This window comes from Hyaena hyaena, unplaced genomic scaffold (assembly GCF_003009895.1).
Source record: "Hyaena hyaena isolate Hyena2069 unplaced genomic scaffold, ASM300989v1 scaffold_15, whole genome shotgun sequence".
Classification (NCBI taxonomy): domain Eukaryota; kingdom Metazoa; phylum Chordata; class Mammalia; order Carnivora; family Hyaenidae; genus Hyaena; species Hyaena hyaena.
In genome coordinates, this window is record NW_024080647.1 from 3,849,574 (window position 1) to 3,862,967 (window position 13,394).

Consider the following 13,394-nt stretch of genomic DNA (forward strand, 5'->3'; position numbering starts at 1 on the left):
AAAGGAATTTAAGAAAAAGTATAATAAACAGCCTCTCAAATTCAAGCTTAATGTCCAAACTAAGCTGGAGGGGGAAAGGCCTATGGGGTCATAAATAGTAAACTCTACTGGTTATCAGAGAATTAAACACATAAACCCTGTATGTCCTTCTTATTTTAAAAGGCAAGCAAAAAAGTATACCTAGACTTCATTTCAGTTATTATTAAGCTGAAAAGTCTACATATCTGAACAGTGGTCTTTTCAGACCCATTATATCACTGAATTTAAAGCTAGAATTGTATCATGTGTATTGAATGCAATCTATCCTCTTAAAATCTCAAAACTGTATGATTGTAAATGCAGACATGCAAAAGTACTGAGTAAAATTAACTTTCAAAAACCTTATTTGCATTTATGTATTTCATCTCAATAATTCTTATTCTAAAAATCTAACTAAAAAATCTAAAATTAAAAAAAAAGCTTTTTAGAAACAAGGCTGCTCTCTGAAATGTTTCTTAGTGTATTAAAGTAGAAACAGTCTAAATGTCTAAGCGTATGGAAAGTTTGAGTAAACTACAGTTTATCTACTTCATGGAATTGTATGTAATATTTAAAATGACAGGTATTGCCTGTATGATGTCAGCAAACGTGGTATCAGTTCTGAATGGACCATAATATAAAATCCTTTACTTTTCATACTGATCCTCACTTAACCTCCTGCATTCCCACATTTGTCTGTGCAGTGTTTCTCAACCAGGGTACTGCTGACAATTTGGGCAGGACAATTCTTTGGCCTTAGGAGTTTAGGGTTTTGGGATCCCTGTTTTTTAAAATATTTTAATGTTTATTATTTAAAGAGAGAGAATGGGGGAGACACAGAATCTAAAGCATCTGGCCGGGGCTCAAACCTACAAGCTGTGAGATCATGACCTGAGCCAAATTCAGACGTTTAATCGACTGAGCCACCAGGTGCCCCATGGCTCCCTGCCGATTAAATACAAGTAGTGTCTCCAAGGATCTGGCACAGTTAGGCCAGATGCCAAACAAAGATGACCCTTGTAGGATCCTCAAGAGTATGGCTTAAATAGTAGTTGAATAAAAGAGGCCCTTGCCAAAACTTAAAGAAACCATCTACTGTTTTTGTAAAAATGATCCACTTTACAATCCTGTTACAAAGTCAAATGTAGAATGAAGAATACAGTGTTATTATGTAATTTTGCCAGAAAAATTCCACTAACTTAGTCCAAAATTTGACTAATTCTTTTTTGGAAGAATTAACACAGAATTACAGTGTGAATTTTCCTATATATAAGATAAAAATCTTATTCTCCTAATTTTAAATCTTTCTGTTTTCAAGACAAAATCCCAATCAAATCTTTTTGTCACATTTATAATGAAATTTGGGTGTCCATGTTAAGGGAATTCCTTTTCAGGTGGCATTTCTCCTGGACAAACCTTTGAAAAATGAGGACCTCCCATGTTGATACAGAAAGCTGGGACTTAAGATTTGGCATATGGTGGGGGCACCAGTGTCCGACTTCGGCTCAGGTCATGATCTCACAGCTTGTGAGTTTGAACCCCACACTGGGCTCTGCGGAGAGCTCAGAGCCTGGAGCCTGTTTCAGATTCTGTGTCTGCCTCTCTCTTTCTGCCCCTCCCCCACTCGTGCTCGGTCTCTCTCAAAAATAAATATTAAAAAATTTAAAAAAAGATTTGGCATATGGTGAACAAAAGTTAGATCCTCTGGCTTTGCTCTGATTTTATAGGAAATTCATCCTTGTTTCAATTCAGGACTAGAAATCTGAATTCTAAAACGACAGTTACAAAGAATATTAGTAACATTAATATGGTTATAATTTTGTTTTATTTATTTAAAAAAATTTTTTAATGTTTTATTTATTTTTGAGAGACAGAGAGCAAGTAGGGGAGGGGCAGAGAGAGAAGGAGACACAGAATCTGAAGCAGGCTCCAGGCTCTGAGCCGTCTGAACAGAGACTGATGTGGGGCTTGAACCCAGAGTGAGATCATGACATGAGCTGAAGTCAGACATTTAACCAGCTGAACCACCCAGGCACCCCATTTATAATTTTATCTTTAAAACAAGATAGAAATTTGTTTAAACAGTATGACTAGAATTTTTTGTAAGTTTGTTTATTTTGAGAGAGGGAGTGTGTGTGCATGTGGACACACATGAGCAGAGGAGGGGCAGAGACAAGGAGAGAAAGAACCCCAAGCAGGCTCTGTGCTGTCAGCAAGGAGCCCAACACAGGGCTTGGTCCCACATACTGGGAGATCATGACCTGAGCCGAAATCAAGTGTTGGCAGCACAACCAACTAAGCCACCCAGGTGCCCCTAAAATTTTTAACTGTAGGAGAACAACTAAAAGGAAATGTATGGATATATTAAAGTGCTGGACAATGGTTTATTCACCTTCTCTTCTTTTCCCCCACGTCTCTACCTGGTTTCCCTCACTTTCCAAATTTGCTTAAATCAGCACATTTAGTTTTATGATTTGAAAAATAAAATTGTTTTAAGTAACAAAATTTAACATGTTAATAGGATACAGATTTAAACAGTCATAGTATAATATACTCTATCTACACAGTATACATGAAAATCCTTAAAAACAATTTGCCGTTTAATCTTGCAATTCCACATCAGGAATTGCTCCTAAGGAAATTTTATGGGTTGGAAAACTATACACCAGGATGCCAAGCATCTGTTGCTCTCATAGATGGGATTACAGGAGAGTGTTCTGTTTTAAGTCTTTATTTTCTGATTTTTCTATAACACATTTTTATAATTAGAAAAAAAATTAATTTTATTAAAAAAGTATTCCTTGGGGCACCTGGGTGGCTCAGTCAGTTAAGCATTAAGCTCAGGTCATGATCTCCACATTTGCGGGTTTGAGCCCTGTACCAGGTTGAATGCTGACAGCTCAGAGCCTGGAGCCTGCTTTGGATTCTGTGTCTTCCTCTCTCTCTGCCCCTGCTTCCCTCTCTCTCTCTCAAAAATGAATAAATGTTAAAAAAAAAAAAAAAAAAACTTAAAAAGTTTTCCTTAATAGAGAGCTAGATAAGCTCAAACAAGAGTTTCTACATAAACCCAAGAGTTTGCTAGTCTTTCCTTAGCATAAGTAGTTTAGGAAATACATGCTTATATGAAAAACCAAGTGTGGTATTTGCTATTTCCCAACACCCTTTATTCAAAAGGAGAAAAGTGGCAAATTGGGTGCCAGGCCCCAAGTCCTTACTAAATCTTTGAGGACTGATAAGGGAAGAATTAAACCAACAGCTCCATTCCAGAAGGTGGTTAGGAAGGGGCTGAGAGCCAAAATAGAAATTACAAATCCAAGCAGCTTAAACACATGACCCAAATAACTTAGCTTCTGGACTAGATCACTTAAAGGCCAGCAGGCTTGCACAGGAACATAGAGAATCAATCTATGTTAAGTTAAATTATTTATGTATTTGCATGTCCCTATTCATTCCTTGGACCTTGTGATAAACCCACAGTAATAAAAACTCAGGTCTGAGACTTGCATTTCTTTTTAAGGAACTCCTCTGTAGACCTCTGGTCACATGGGGCTGTAAGACACTAGGCAGTTGGGAAGGTTTTCCTGCCACACTGCTTTGCAGAATTCTAAGGTGTTAAGAAGGCTGGAAACACATGTACTTCTTTCAAATGACTCTAGAACTAACTGCATTTCACCTACTATAAACCTCAGACGGGAAAATTTAGGACTGAAAATTAGACTATAGGATTTTTTTCCTCTTTTTTTAAAAAAAATTTTTAATGTTTTATTTATTTGAGAGAGAGAGAGAGACAGCGCGAGCAGGGGAGGGTCAGACAGAGAGGGAGACACAGAATCTGAAGCAGGCTCCAGGCTCTGAGCTGTCAGCACAGAGCCCGATGTGGGGCTCGAACCTGCGAACTGCGAGATCATGACATGAGCCAAAGTCAAGACACTTAACTGACTGAGCCACCCAGGCGCCCCTTTTTTCCTCTTTTTAAACAGAGCTTATATATTCCATCATACTTCTATTTTTTCCTCATATTTATTTTACAAAATAAGGGAAAATGTCTAAATTATCCACATGCAAACCATCTGAAATGTTGCATTTCCTTCCAGTCTTTTTGCATGTATTGCTTCAGTTGTTTCCCCTTTTTATGCAGAGGTGATGAAACTGGAAGAACAACTTTGTATATTACTTTTTTAGCCTATTGTATTTCTCATGTTACTACAAACTCCTTAAATATTTTATATGTGCTTCCCATCATTCCACTGAATGAATATTCTATAGTAATTCTTCATTGATGGACATGTATGTAGATTCTAATTTGTCACTAATATAAATACTGCCATATGTATATCTTTTTGAAAAGATACTTCCTTTTATGAACTGACTGCACATGACTTCTGTTTATTTATCTATTGGATGGAGTCATCACATTTTTGGATAAATTTGTAACAAATTCTTTATAGGTAATCAACCCTTGCCAGTATTTGTTGCAATTTTCCACCATCCCTTCATCCCCATGCTACTAGCCTCACTATGCTTTTAATATTTAGTATTGTTTTAGCTGGGGTATTTTTGGATACATAGGATTTTTTTTTAATTTTTTTTTAATGTTTTATTTATTTCTAGGAGAGAGAGAGAGACAGAGACAGCGTGAGCAGGGGAGGGTCAGAGAGAGAGGGAGTCACAGACTGAAACAGACTCCAGGCTCTGAGCTGGCAGTCAGCACAGAGCCCGACGCGGGGCTCGAACCCGCGAACCGCGAGATCATGACCTAAGCGAAAGTCAGACGCTTAACCAACTAACCCACCCAGGCACCCCTGGATACATAGGATTTTAGATATTTTATGTAGTCAAATATATTGACCTTATTCTTTGTGATTTCTTCTAACACTTTTAACCTGGGAAAGTCCTAACCTTCCACAGGAGATGGTTATAAATATTTACTTATATCTTCTAATGTATTTTAAATTTTTGACACATGACTCTTAAATCCTTTGGGGGAATTTATTTTTGTATACAATGTGAGGAAAAGAGTCAAAGAGATTCCTTGCCTCCCTCATGTACCCAAACCTAAACAATTGTCCCTGGAAACATTATTAGAATTCCCACCAATAAAAAAGTATTAGGTAATTGATTCATTAATTCTTTTTTTTATCATATTTATATAATATATGTATATATGTGTGTGTATATGCATATATACATACATATAATGTAAGGGTTATTTCTGGACCACCTAATCTGCTCTACTGATAATTCTATTCTTTTACTAATGCTATATTATATTAATTATAATCCTCTCCTATCAGACAGGGAAAGTACTCTCCCATTATCCTTTCTTTCCCCAAATTTTGTTACCTATTTATTGTTTATAATACAATTTTAGAATACTTTAAATCACATTCTCAAAAACTTTACGCTGTCATTTACTTTTGCCAGAATTCTGTTAAATATGTAAATTAATTCATCAAGAACTAACTAACATCTTTATGATAGTCCTTTCATCTATTCAGGTTCCAAAAAGGTGAGATTCCTTTTGGACTTGCATAACTTTGGCACTGGAATTACTACATAAGTCTATTTGATTATAAATGAACCATCACGTAGTGAACAGAGAAAGGAATGCTAGCCCAAGATGTGTCTCCAGCCAGCTGTGTGAATGTGGACCATTTCTAAGCCTGTTTCCGCACCTGTTGAATGGACACAATCTCCAGTCTGCTTGTTTCACAAGGTCAAAGGAAAGAAGAGACATGAAAGTAGAATGAAAGGCATGTGTCCTACACAAACATGGGGGGTTATTAACACCAAAGGCAGGGTATTATTAGTACCTTTGGTGAGTAGTAGGTCAAACTACTGAAAAAAGAAAACTAGTGTTGAAATTTTGTGCTTGCCTTTTCCCAGAATAAAGAACCGCACAGTCATGTTGACAAAGATCCAGGAGAATCCCAAGAACTGCACAAGATTATACATGAACAGGTATCCTTTCTTCAAGCTTGTAAGAGCTGAAAAGCAAAACAAGACAGAAAACTGTTACAAGTGGTAGGTGCAGCAGCCGAGGGTGTGGGGGGCTCACCTAGATGACCTCCCCCCACTTTCCTGCTGGGTACCCTAAGCTCCCAAACAGATATCTGGCCCAGATTTGCACTAGCCTGGGCTCTTAGTCCCACAGAGAAATGGGTGAAGTTATGAACACTGCACTCCAAGGTATGTTTTTAGCAGTCTTTCCCCTCATAGCCTTGAAGGGTAAGTACACAGACATAATAATAAGAAGTCCAAGGAGAAAAAAGAAAAATTACTTGTGGCAAAGAATGACTGAAGGCATTAAAGAAGGGAAATGAACCTATACTCAGCTCCTGCTCTTGCCACTTTTATATCTCTTTCCTGTAATTTTTTTAAGGCCTGCAGGTCAAACTAAATCAAAGAAATAGGAACATAATGAAAAAAAGAATTCTGATATTTGATCATATATTCATTCAACCAAGCATTAATTGAACACCTACAACATACAAGGTACTCAGAGGCACTACTGGGATTCAAAGATGTTAAGACTTGATGTTGCTCTCAAAGAACTTACAATCTGAAAAGTGTAATACAAAATAGAGAATGAGAGGTAATGTCTTGTGACAATTTCAAGGTGAGAAAATGACATTAGGCTGGGGAAGTCAGAATCAGTCAAGTCTGCATAGAAAAGATGATGCCTACTCTGGGTTTTGAAAGATGAGTAGAGTGAGGACATAACCAAAGAAGGAAAATTACAGACTGAGATGCAGGAGGATAAGGAACGTTTATTTTGTCTGTAGCCTAAGGCTCATGAAGACATAGCCAATTACAGAGTTAGGGAAGGAGTAAGGAGTTTAGAGTCACAGTTGAGTCAAAGGAGTAGGACAAAGGAAGCAAGATGGTTCTCAAGAGAAGAGCTACAGAGTTCAAATCTTCCTGCTACATATTTATTCCTAGGCTACAGATATTCAGCATATAACCCTCATCTGCTGCTCAAATAATCACGCAATCAAACGCAGCCTAGTTCTGAGGAGCCAAAAGAGTCAGACTTTTCACAAGATTTAACTAAACTTTTTTCTTAGAAACTACAAAAATGTATTATACGTCCCCATCCTAAAGAACTTGCTTCATCAGGGAGCACCCGGGTGACTCGGTTGGTTTTTAACACACGTGCATAGCCCCATCTCTATCATTAGTTAACTGGTAACTCCCACAGCAGCGGTGGGCAACTTACTTTCAGGGGAGCCTTGGCTTTCAATTCTTAGTTTATTTAGGCGTTCTTCTTCCTAGAATTTGGACAGAAGATTTCCAAGAACACAGGTTAGGATTCCTAGATACTTGCAAAAGTCCACATGCTGGATAAGTGATCGGACTCCCTCAAAGCTACTTCTTTCAATTGTGTTCATGCTTCACTGGGGCACACATCCTAGCTCATGGTGCCAGACAGCCTGACTCCTACTGGGTACCACTAGCATCACAGAATGCTCTTCCATTGCTCACAGAATTAAACCAATCAGCTGTCTTCCAAACTACAGAGTGGATAGTCTTAGAATCCTGGACCTGGAAAAGACACCCAGAAGATGTGTCATGGTCGTAGGAACTAAACAGAATTTTAAGGCAGGAAACAGCAGTCTTGGTTGGGTTTTGTTTTGGGTGGGTTTTTTTTTTTTTTTTTTTTGAGACTTCCAGATTTGTAGTATAATTTCTCCAGAACCTAAACACATGTCTCCAACATCAGTAAGAACTCACATCAATACATAGATAGATACATACAGAAATATTTACAGATATAGGTAGTATTTTGCATGCACGCATATAGTGGCTCATTCTGTCACCTGAAGAGAGTCTAGAAGCAATATCTGGAGCCCAGATCTTGGTTTCCACTATTATTCTCCAATTAAAAAACAAAAACAAAAACAAAAACAGAGATCCTTAAAGAATGGCTGACTCTAGGGCTAGAGCAGGGAATATACAAGATAAGCCTGGAGCAATTTATAGTGCCAGAAATTAAGAATGTCAAAAAAGCACACCACAATGATGGAGCTTTGTCAAAGGGACACAAGAGTCAACTGAAAGAACTTCCAATGGCCAAAGCTGGAACAGCACAAACAACAAAATAAATAACACAGTACTAGATTATAACCCAAACTATAAAATAAATATTCATCAGTACATACTGATAATTTGATATAAACAAATTACTGAATAAATAAATGGAAAAGAAGAGACAAATCTCCCATATGGAAGAATTCCAAATAAAGTACATAGATCCTCTACCCTAAGGATGGGAAGCATTACCCCTCACTCGGCATGGGCTATGCACAGTGACTTCCATCCAAAAAGTACACAGTAGGGGCACCTGGGTGGTTCAGTCAGTTAAGTGTCCGACTTCAGCTCAGGTCATGATCTTGCGGTCTGTGGGTTTGAGCCCCACTGCTCAGAGCAGGGAGCCTGCTTCAGATTCTATGTCTCCCTCTCTCTCTGCCCCTCCCCTGCTCATGCTCATCTGTCTCTCTCTCTCCAAAATAAAATAAACATTGAAAAAAATTTTTTTAATTTAAAGAAAAAGTACACAGTAAAGAAAGGTGGAGGAGTAATATTACAGTGGAGAAGTAACATTACAGTGGAGAAACCTGACAAACTTTACCTCAGCCAGATGATCAAGATCAGTATCAACAGTGATAAGTCATGCTGATAGTATGTACCCTTGATATGACACAGTAAGAATGAAATCTCTGTGGTCTTCCTCCCCAAAAACCCATCGCCCTATCTAATCATGAGAAGGTCAACTGAGAGACAAATTACAAAATACATTACCAGTACCTCTATAAAACCACGCTTCCAGGTCTTTAACTGAATTTGTAACTCTAACTGAATTTGTCTTTATTCTCTCAGACCCAAATAGGTATCTGAGATAGCCGAAATAACTTGTGTTCTTTATGATTGGTCTAGATCCCTACCAGGATTGAGGTCCTTACTGACCTTGGCTCTGAGCTCCATTTCTGCATCAGATTCGTCTAGCCAGCGATCAAAGTCGGGGGCCAAAAACAGTGGGCGCTTCTCCTGCTTGGTAAGTCTCTCCCACCAATGACTCACCTTCTTCTGTACTGTAATGTTTACCTGCCTCTGAGTCAGTTTGTAAACCGGCTGGAAGAGAAAGCAAGAATGTAAGAGTGCCCTCGCCTTCCCATCCCTGACTCCTCCTGTGACAAGCCAGTGTGGCTACCCAGAGGAGCTGCACAGTATATGCTCACTCCCCTTCCCCTTCCGTCCCTACAAGCCAAGCTGTGATGCAAGGAGAACATCTGGACCAAGGGCTGGGAGAGCAAAAAATTGCTAAGAATAGCACCGTGTTTCTCGGATTCCTCCAGCGAATGGCTTCGGAGGAAATCAAGGTGAGAAAGGCATATAGTTCCGGTTTTCCTGGAGGAAACCAGATGAACCTCCTGCCAGACCTTGATCGTGCAAGGCATGACTTCCAAACTCTCTCGCAGTGCATCCTCACCGTCCACATTTCTCTCCCATGAAGATGCTGAATTCAAGTGGTCAACAATCCCTGGCATAGTGAACCCTTGCTTTTTGTAAAGGTCTATTCAACACTAGAACTTAGTGGATAGTGACAACTCTATCACAAGGGGCCGCCTAGGGTATCTTCCCAATGAAACTCAAATTCTCAGAGGCTGTTCCAGTTCATTATTCCTCCACATAGTCTCTTCCTTCCTTGCCTTCAAGGCAAAACCTATGACAGGTTCTCTATGCCTTAAACTACTGCTGGCTATTAAAACAACCAAAACAATGGACCCCTCCTGCAGAGAGAGACCAATATGCCCAGGCCCCCAGAGATAAGAGAGTAATTCCAGAAACTGAAATATACCCTCTGTTAGATTCTTCCTGTTCAGAAAAGCTTCCTCAAGCTGAGAAAGGAAACTTGAATTATACTTCCAGCATTCTTTTTGAAGGTCAGCTGTCTCCACCTTTTCTGATTTCTACTGCCCCTGTGGCAAAGTCACTTGAAAGTAAGGCCCGGGCGTGGGCTTTACCTAGCTTACGTAACTCTGCTCCCTGTGAGCGCCATACTCTTCTGTGTTCACTAAAAACCACAGAACATCAGAGCTGGAAAGGACCCTATAGGTTACTTAGTCCAACCTTTCGTCTAACACATGAGGAAGTTGTAACTCAAAGAAGCGAGGAGACTTGTTTGCACTGCTAATTCACCTCAGGTTCTGACTTTCCCACTCCTTTGCAGCTAAAATCTGGGTTCAGTTCTCAATAAAAGAACCATATTCTCCTTTGGCTTTCACCTTAATTTCCCCCACAACCCCTGCCTTCATATTTTACTAAACTACTAGTATTTATTTCCTAAAATGGAAAGAGAAGTGAGAAAAGGGAGAACATACCTCTGGTTTTACAGGGTCTAAGAACTCCAGGTGAAATTCATAGACATTGTCTCCTTTGGCACCATGTCCCTGAGCTAAAAAGAAAGAAATATAGGTTATAATGTGAACAGGCAGAGCAAGGCCATCCAAAAGCTTGATGCAGTTCTTTCAGAAGCATACAAATAGTAATGGATCATGCCAAAACAAGTGGGGGCCTGTGAGTACATCTCCCAATGTGGCCTTGATAATACCCGGTACAAATAAGAGGCAGAAAAAGGAATACAGAAAGCAAAGCCAAAGGTATCACACAGATGTAAATTTAACTTTCACATTTACTTTGGTACTGAATCCTGAGCAGAGAAATTTCAGGTGGGCATATTCTCTTGACTGCGGTTAAGGAGAGTTGCAGAGAATGTGGTAATGCTGGACTGTCTCAAAGAAAGCTCTGAATCTAACATCTCCCCACCAAGGATAGAAAACTGAGAAGCTCGCTTCTCCTTTAGCACATCCCGAAAGGAGTGAAAAAGAGAAATATAATTTCCTCAGCTCATTCCTAAGAGAGGATAAATGGATCTGGGATGAAAGTCCCAGGGTTACACCATCTCTGTGCCTTGACATGTCAGGCTCCTCTCCCCAAATCAAACAGGTGCCATGCGGAGGTGCCAATGACTGCTGGACATCCCTTCCCCTCTAATTCTCTGACTTGTCTATCATTTGATTCCCTCCTGGATTCTCTTTCCTCATCTGGCCATAGGTGGTATAATTTGCCTAATATCTGCTACAGGTGGCTACTGTTCTCTAAGACCATAAATTCCTTACGGTTGAGCAGTCCATAATCTCCAACTGGCAAGATACGCTTTCATCACTTAACTTCCTCTCAAATGTGTAACACCTCCAAAACTCTGAGCTGCTACCACAAGTGCTCTCCTCTTAAAAAGCAGATACAGAAGCCAGGCTGTGCTTTCATGCAAGTATATTAAAGTGGATGGAATCTCAAGTAAAGCACAAAGTCGTCAATATCCCATAACCCCAGTCACTTACTAATGCCATTCCAAGGAACTAGAACAAAAAGAGAGCAGGGAGAATCCCAATCCACTGGGTGACAATGAATCTGGACCTACCCTCTCAGGCCCAGCAGCAAATCTGCTGACACACTGATGAGAAAGGAGACAGAGGCAGGTTCACAGAATCAAAGACTGTCAGAGCTGCAAAGGCTTTAGGTATCGTCTAGAATGCCATGTTTCTTAAACCGGCCTTTGACTGTGCCTTCAGGGAGCCGCAAAATCTCATTCAGAAAATTTCTATTTTTTGTTTTGATTATAATCCTTTTTAAAAAAGCATATTCTGGATCACCTAGATGGCTACATTATAATCAAGTATTGACACATGAGTTTAGCAGCTGTGTTTGTAGCCATGTTTACAGCTGCAATGAAATTAAGTATCACTTAAAGTGACCATATTTAATTCTGAACATGTTTTCTCAAACCAGGGTCTGTGGCCCTGGAGGATGCTTAGGACATATTCTCAGGTGTCCATATCTCCTAAAGCTTGAGAAACAGATTATAACCAAATGTCTTCATTTTCTAGGTCTACAGAAGTCAGTAAGTTGTTCAAGGTGATAGCAGGATTAGAACTAGAAGACAGATCTCTGGATTTCCAGCTTGGGATTCTTTCTTGCTCTATCTACTGCGTCTCCAAGAGGAAAGCAGGACTTAAATATGTTCTTTGACTTTTCTACTCATGTATTTCAAAACAATCTAGTTTATCCCAAGAACAGCAGAGAGGTGAGCATCAATAGAAAGTGAATAAAACAAACAGACAAAAAGAAACCACCACCATGCCTCTTTAGCGGTGTAGAAAGCGGGGAGCATTTGCCCGGATACTGACCTTTGAAATGAAGCACATTTTCAGTGATGCTGATGGCAGGATTCTGTGAAAAGAGACCAAGGATGCAAGAAGGGCATTTTAATAGGAGAAAAATGAAATTAAAACCGGGCTTACTTCCCGCCATCCTTCCCCCTTAGGGACTTGGCCGCCTACCTATTGCCTCCCCCAGAAAATACATATAGTTGCTGACTGACAGCTCTGTACAGGGTTTCTCCGTGCCTATCTGTACCCATGTGAGATGGCAGGCTGCTGCAAGAAGAGCCCTAAACTGTTCTTACTGTGCATAACTATCAGATACTGAGTCAGTTTGTTCTGATAATGGCAAATGGCACAAGGTGCTATGCGAGTTATTTTCTGGGAATACACAGATCTCCAAGACTCAGTCCCTGAGCTATGAAGGCAGAGAATCTAGTGGAACAGATGAGTCATTTCCTGTGAGAAGGTATCAAATAGTATCAAATAACATGTACTCAAAACCAAGAGAGTAGTAAAAAGCAGTAAATGTAATGGGCACTCACAAGAGAACAAATTCAAGAACCGGATGGCTGGGGCAAGTTTTACCAAAAGTGGGGCCTGTATTGCAACAAGAAGAGTAAATTAATTCCAACAGGCAGGAAGAAGGGCTGACAGTTACAGGAGACTGGTTCAAAGTGAAACATGCAGTGCCCTCACCTCAGGCGCCTCACGCTCTTAACCCCTATCCAAACCAACACTAGAAAAGATTGCAATTCTCCAAGTTGTTCACTTACTCCCAGAAGTTGATACATGCCTTTAACTACATAACTTAAAGTGAAACTCTTTTTTCAATGGATAAGAAACTACTCACCTCCTACCTCCCAGCTCAAAATTAATAAGCAGGGAGCAGCATGTTTCCAGGGCCATAATGAATTTATTGATTTCTCTCCTGTAGGCTCAGTTCTCTGTGCTGAGAGCTCCATCACACATTGAAGGAAACCAACAACAGAGAGAAGGTTGGGAGTGGATATACTAATGGGGAGTGGGAGCCTGCAGGCTCTATTAACAGCCAAGAGTGTTAGGAAAAGGGAAAGAATAGGTGGGTGGGGGTGAGTGACTGAGCCAGGCTTTATGTTCAGAACCTCCCCAGTGGGAGTACAGACTTCAGGCTGA

General features: G+C 39.8%; 1 protein-coding gene across 2 annotated transcripts in view; it reads right to left on the reverse strand.

Moving 5' to 3' along the window:
* The window catches only part of HACD3 (3-hydroxyacyl-CoA dehydratase 3), a 39,366-nt gene that overhangs the window by 10,455 nt on the left and 15,517 nt on the right, over positions 1 to 13,394 (reverse strand). For both annotated transcript variants that reach the window (XM_039219136.1, XM_039219131.1), the window contains 5 exons: positions 12,267 to 12,309; positions 10,401 to 10,474; positions 8,986 to 9,150; positions 7,238 to 7,289; positions 5,895 to 6,005 (listed from right to left, as the gene is read on the reverse strand). In XM_039219136.1, coding sequence (XP_039075067.1) covers positions 5,895 to 6,005; positions 7,238 to 7,289; positions 8,986 to 9,150; positions 10,401 to 10,474; positions 12,267 to 12,309 — 445 coding nt within the window. The remainder of the gene's footprint in view (positions 1 to 5,894; positions 6,006 to 7,237; positions 7,290 to 8,985; positions 9,151 to 10,400; positions 10,475 to 12,266; positions 12,310 to 13,394) is intronic.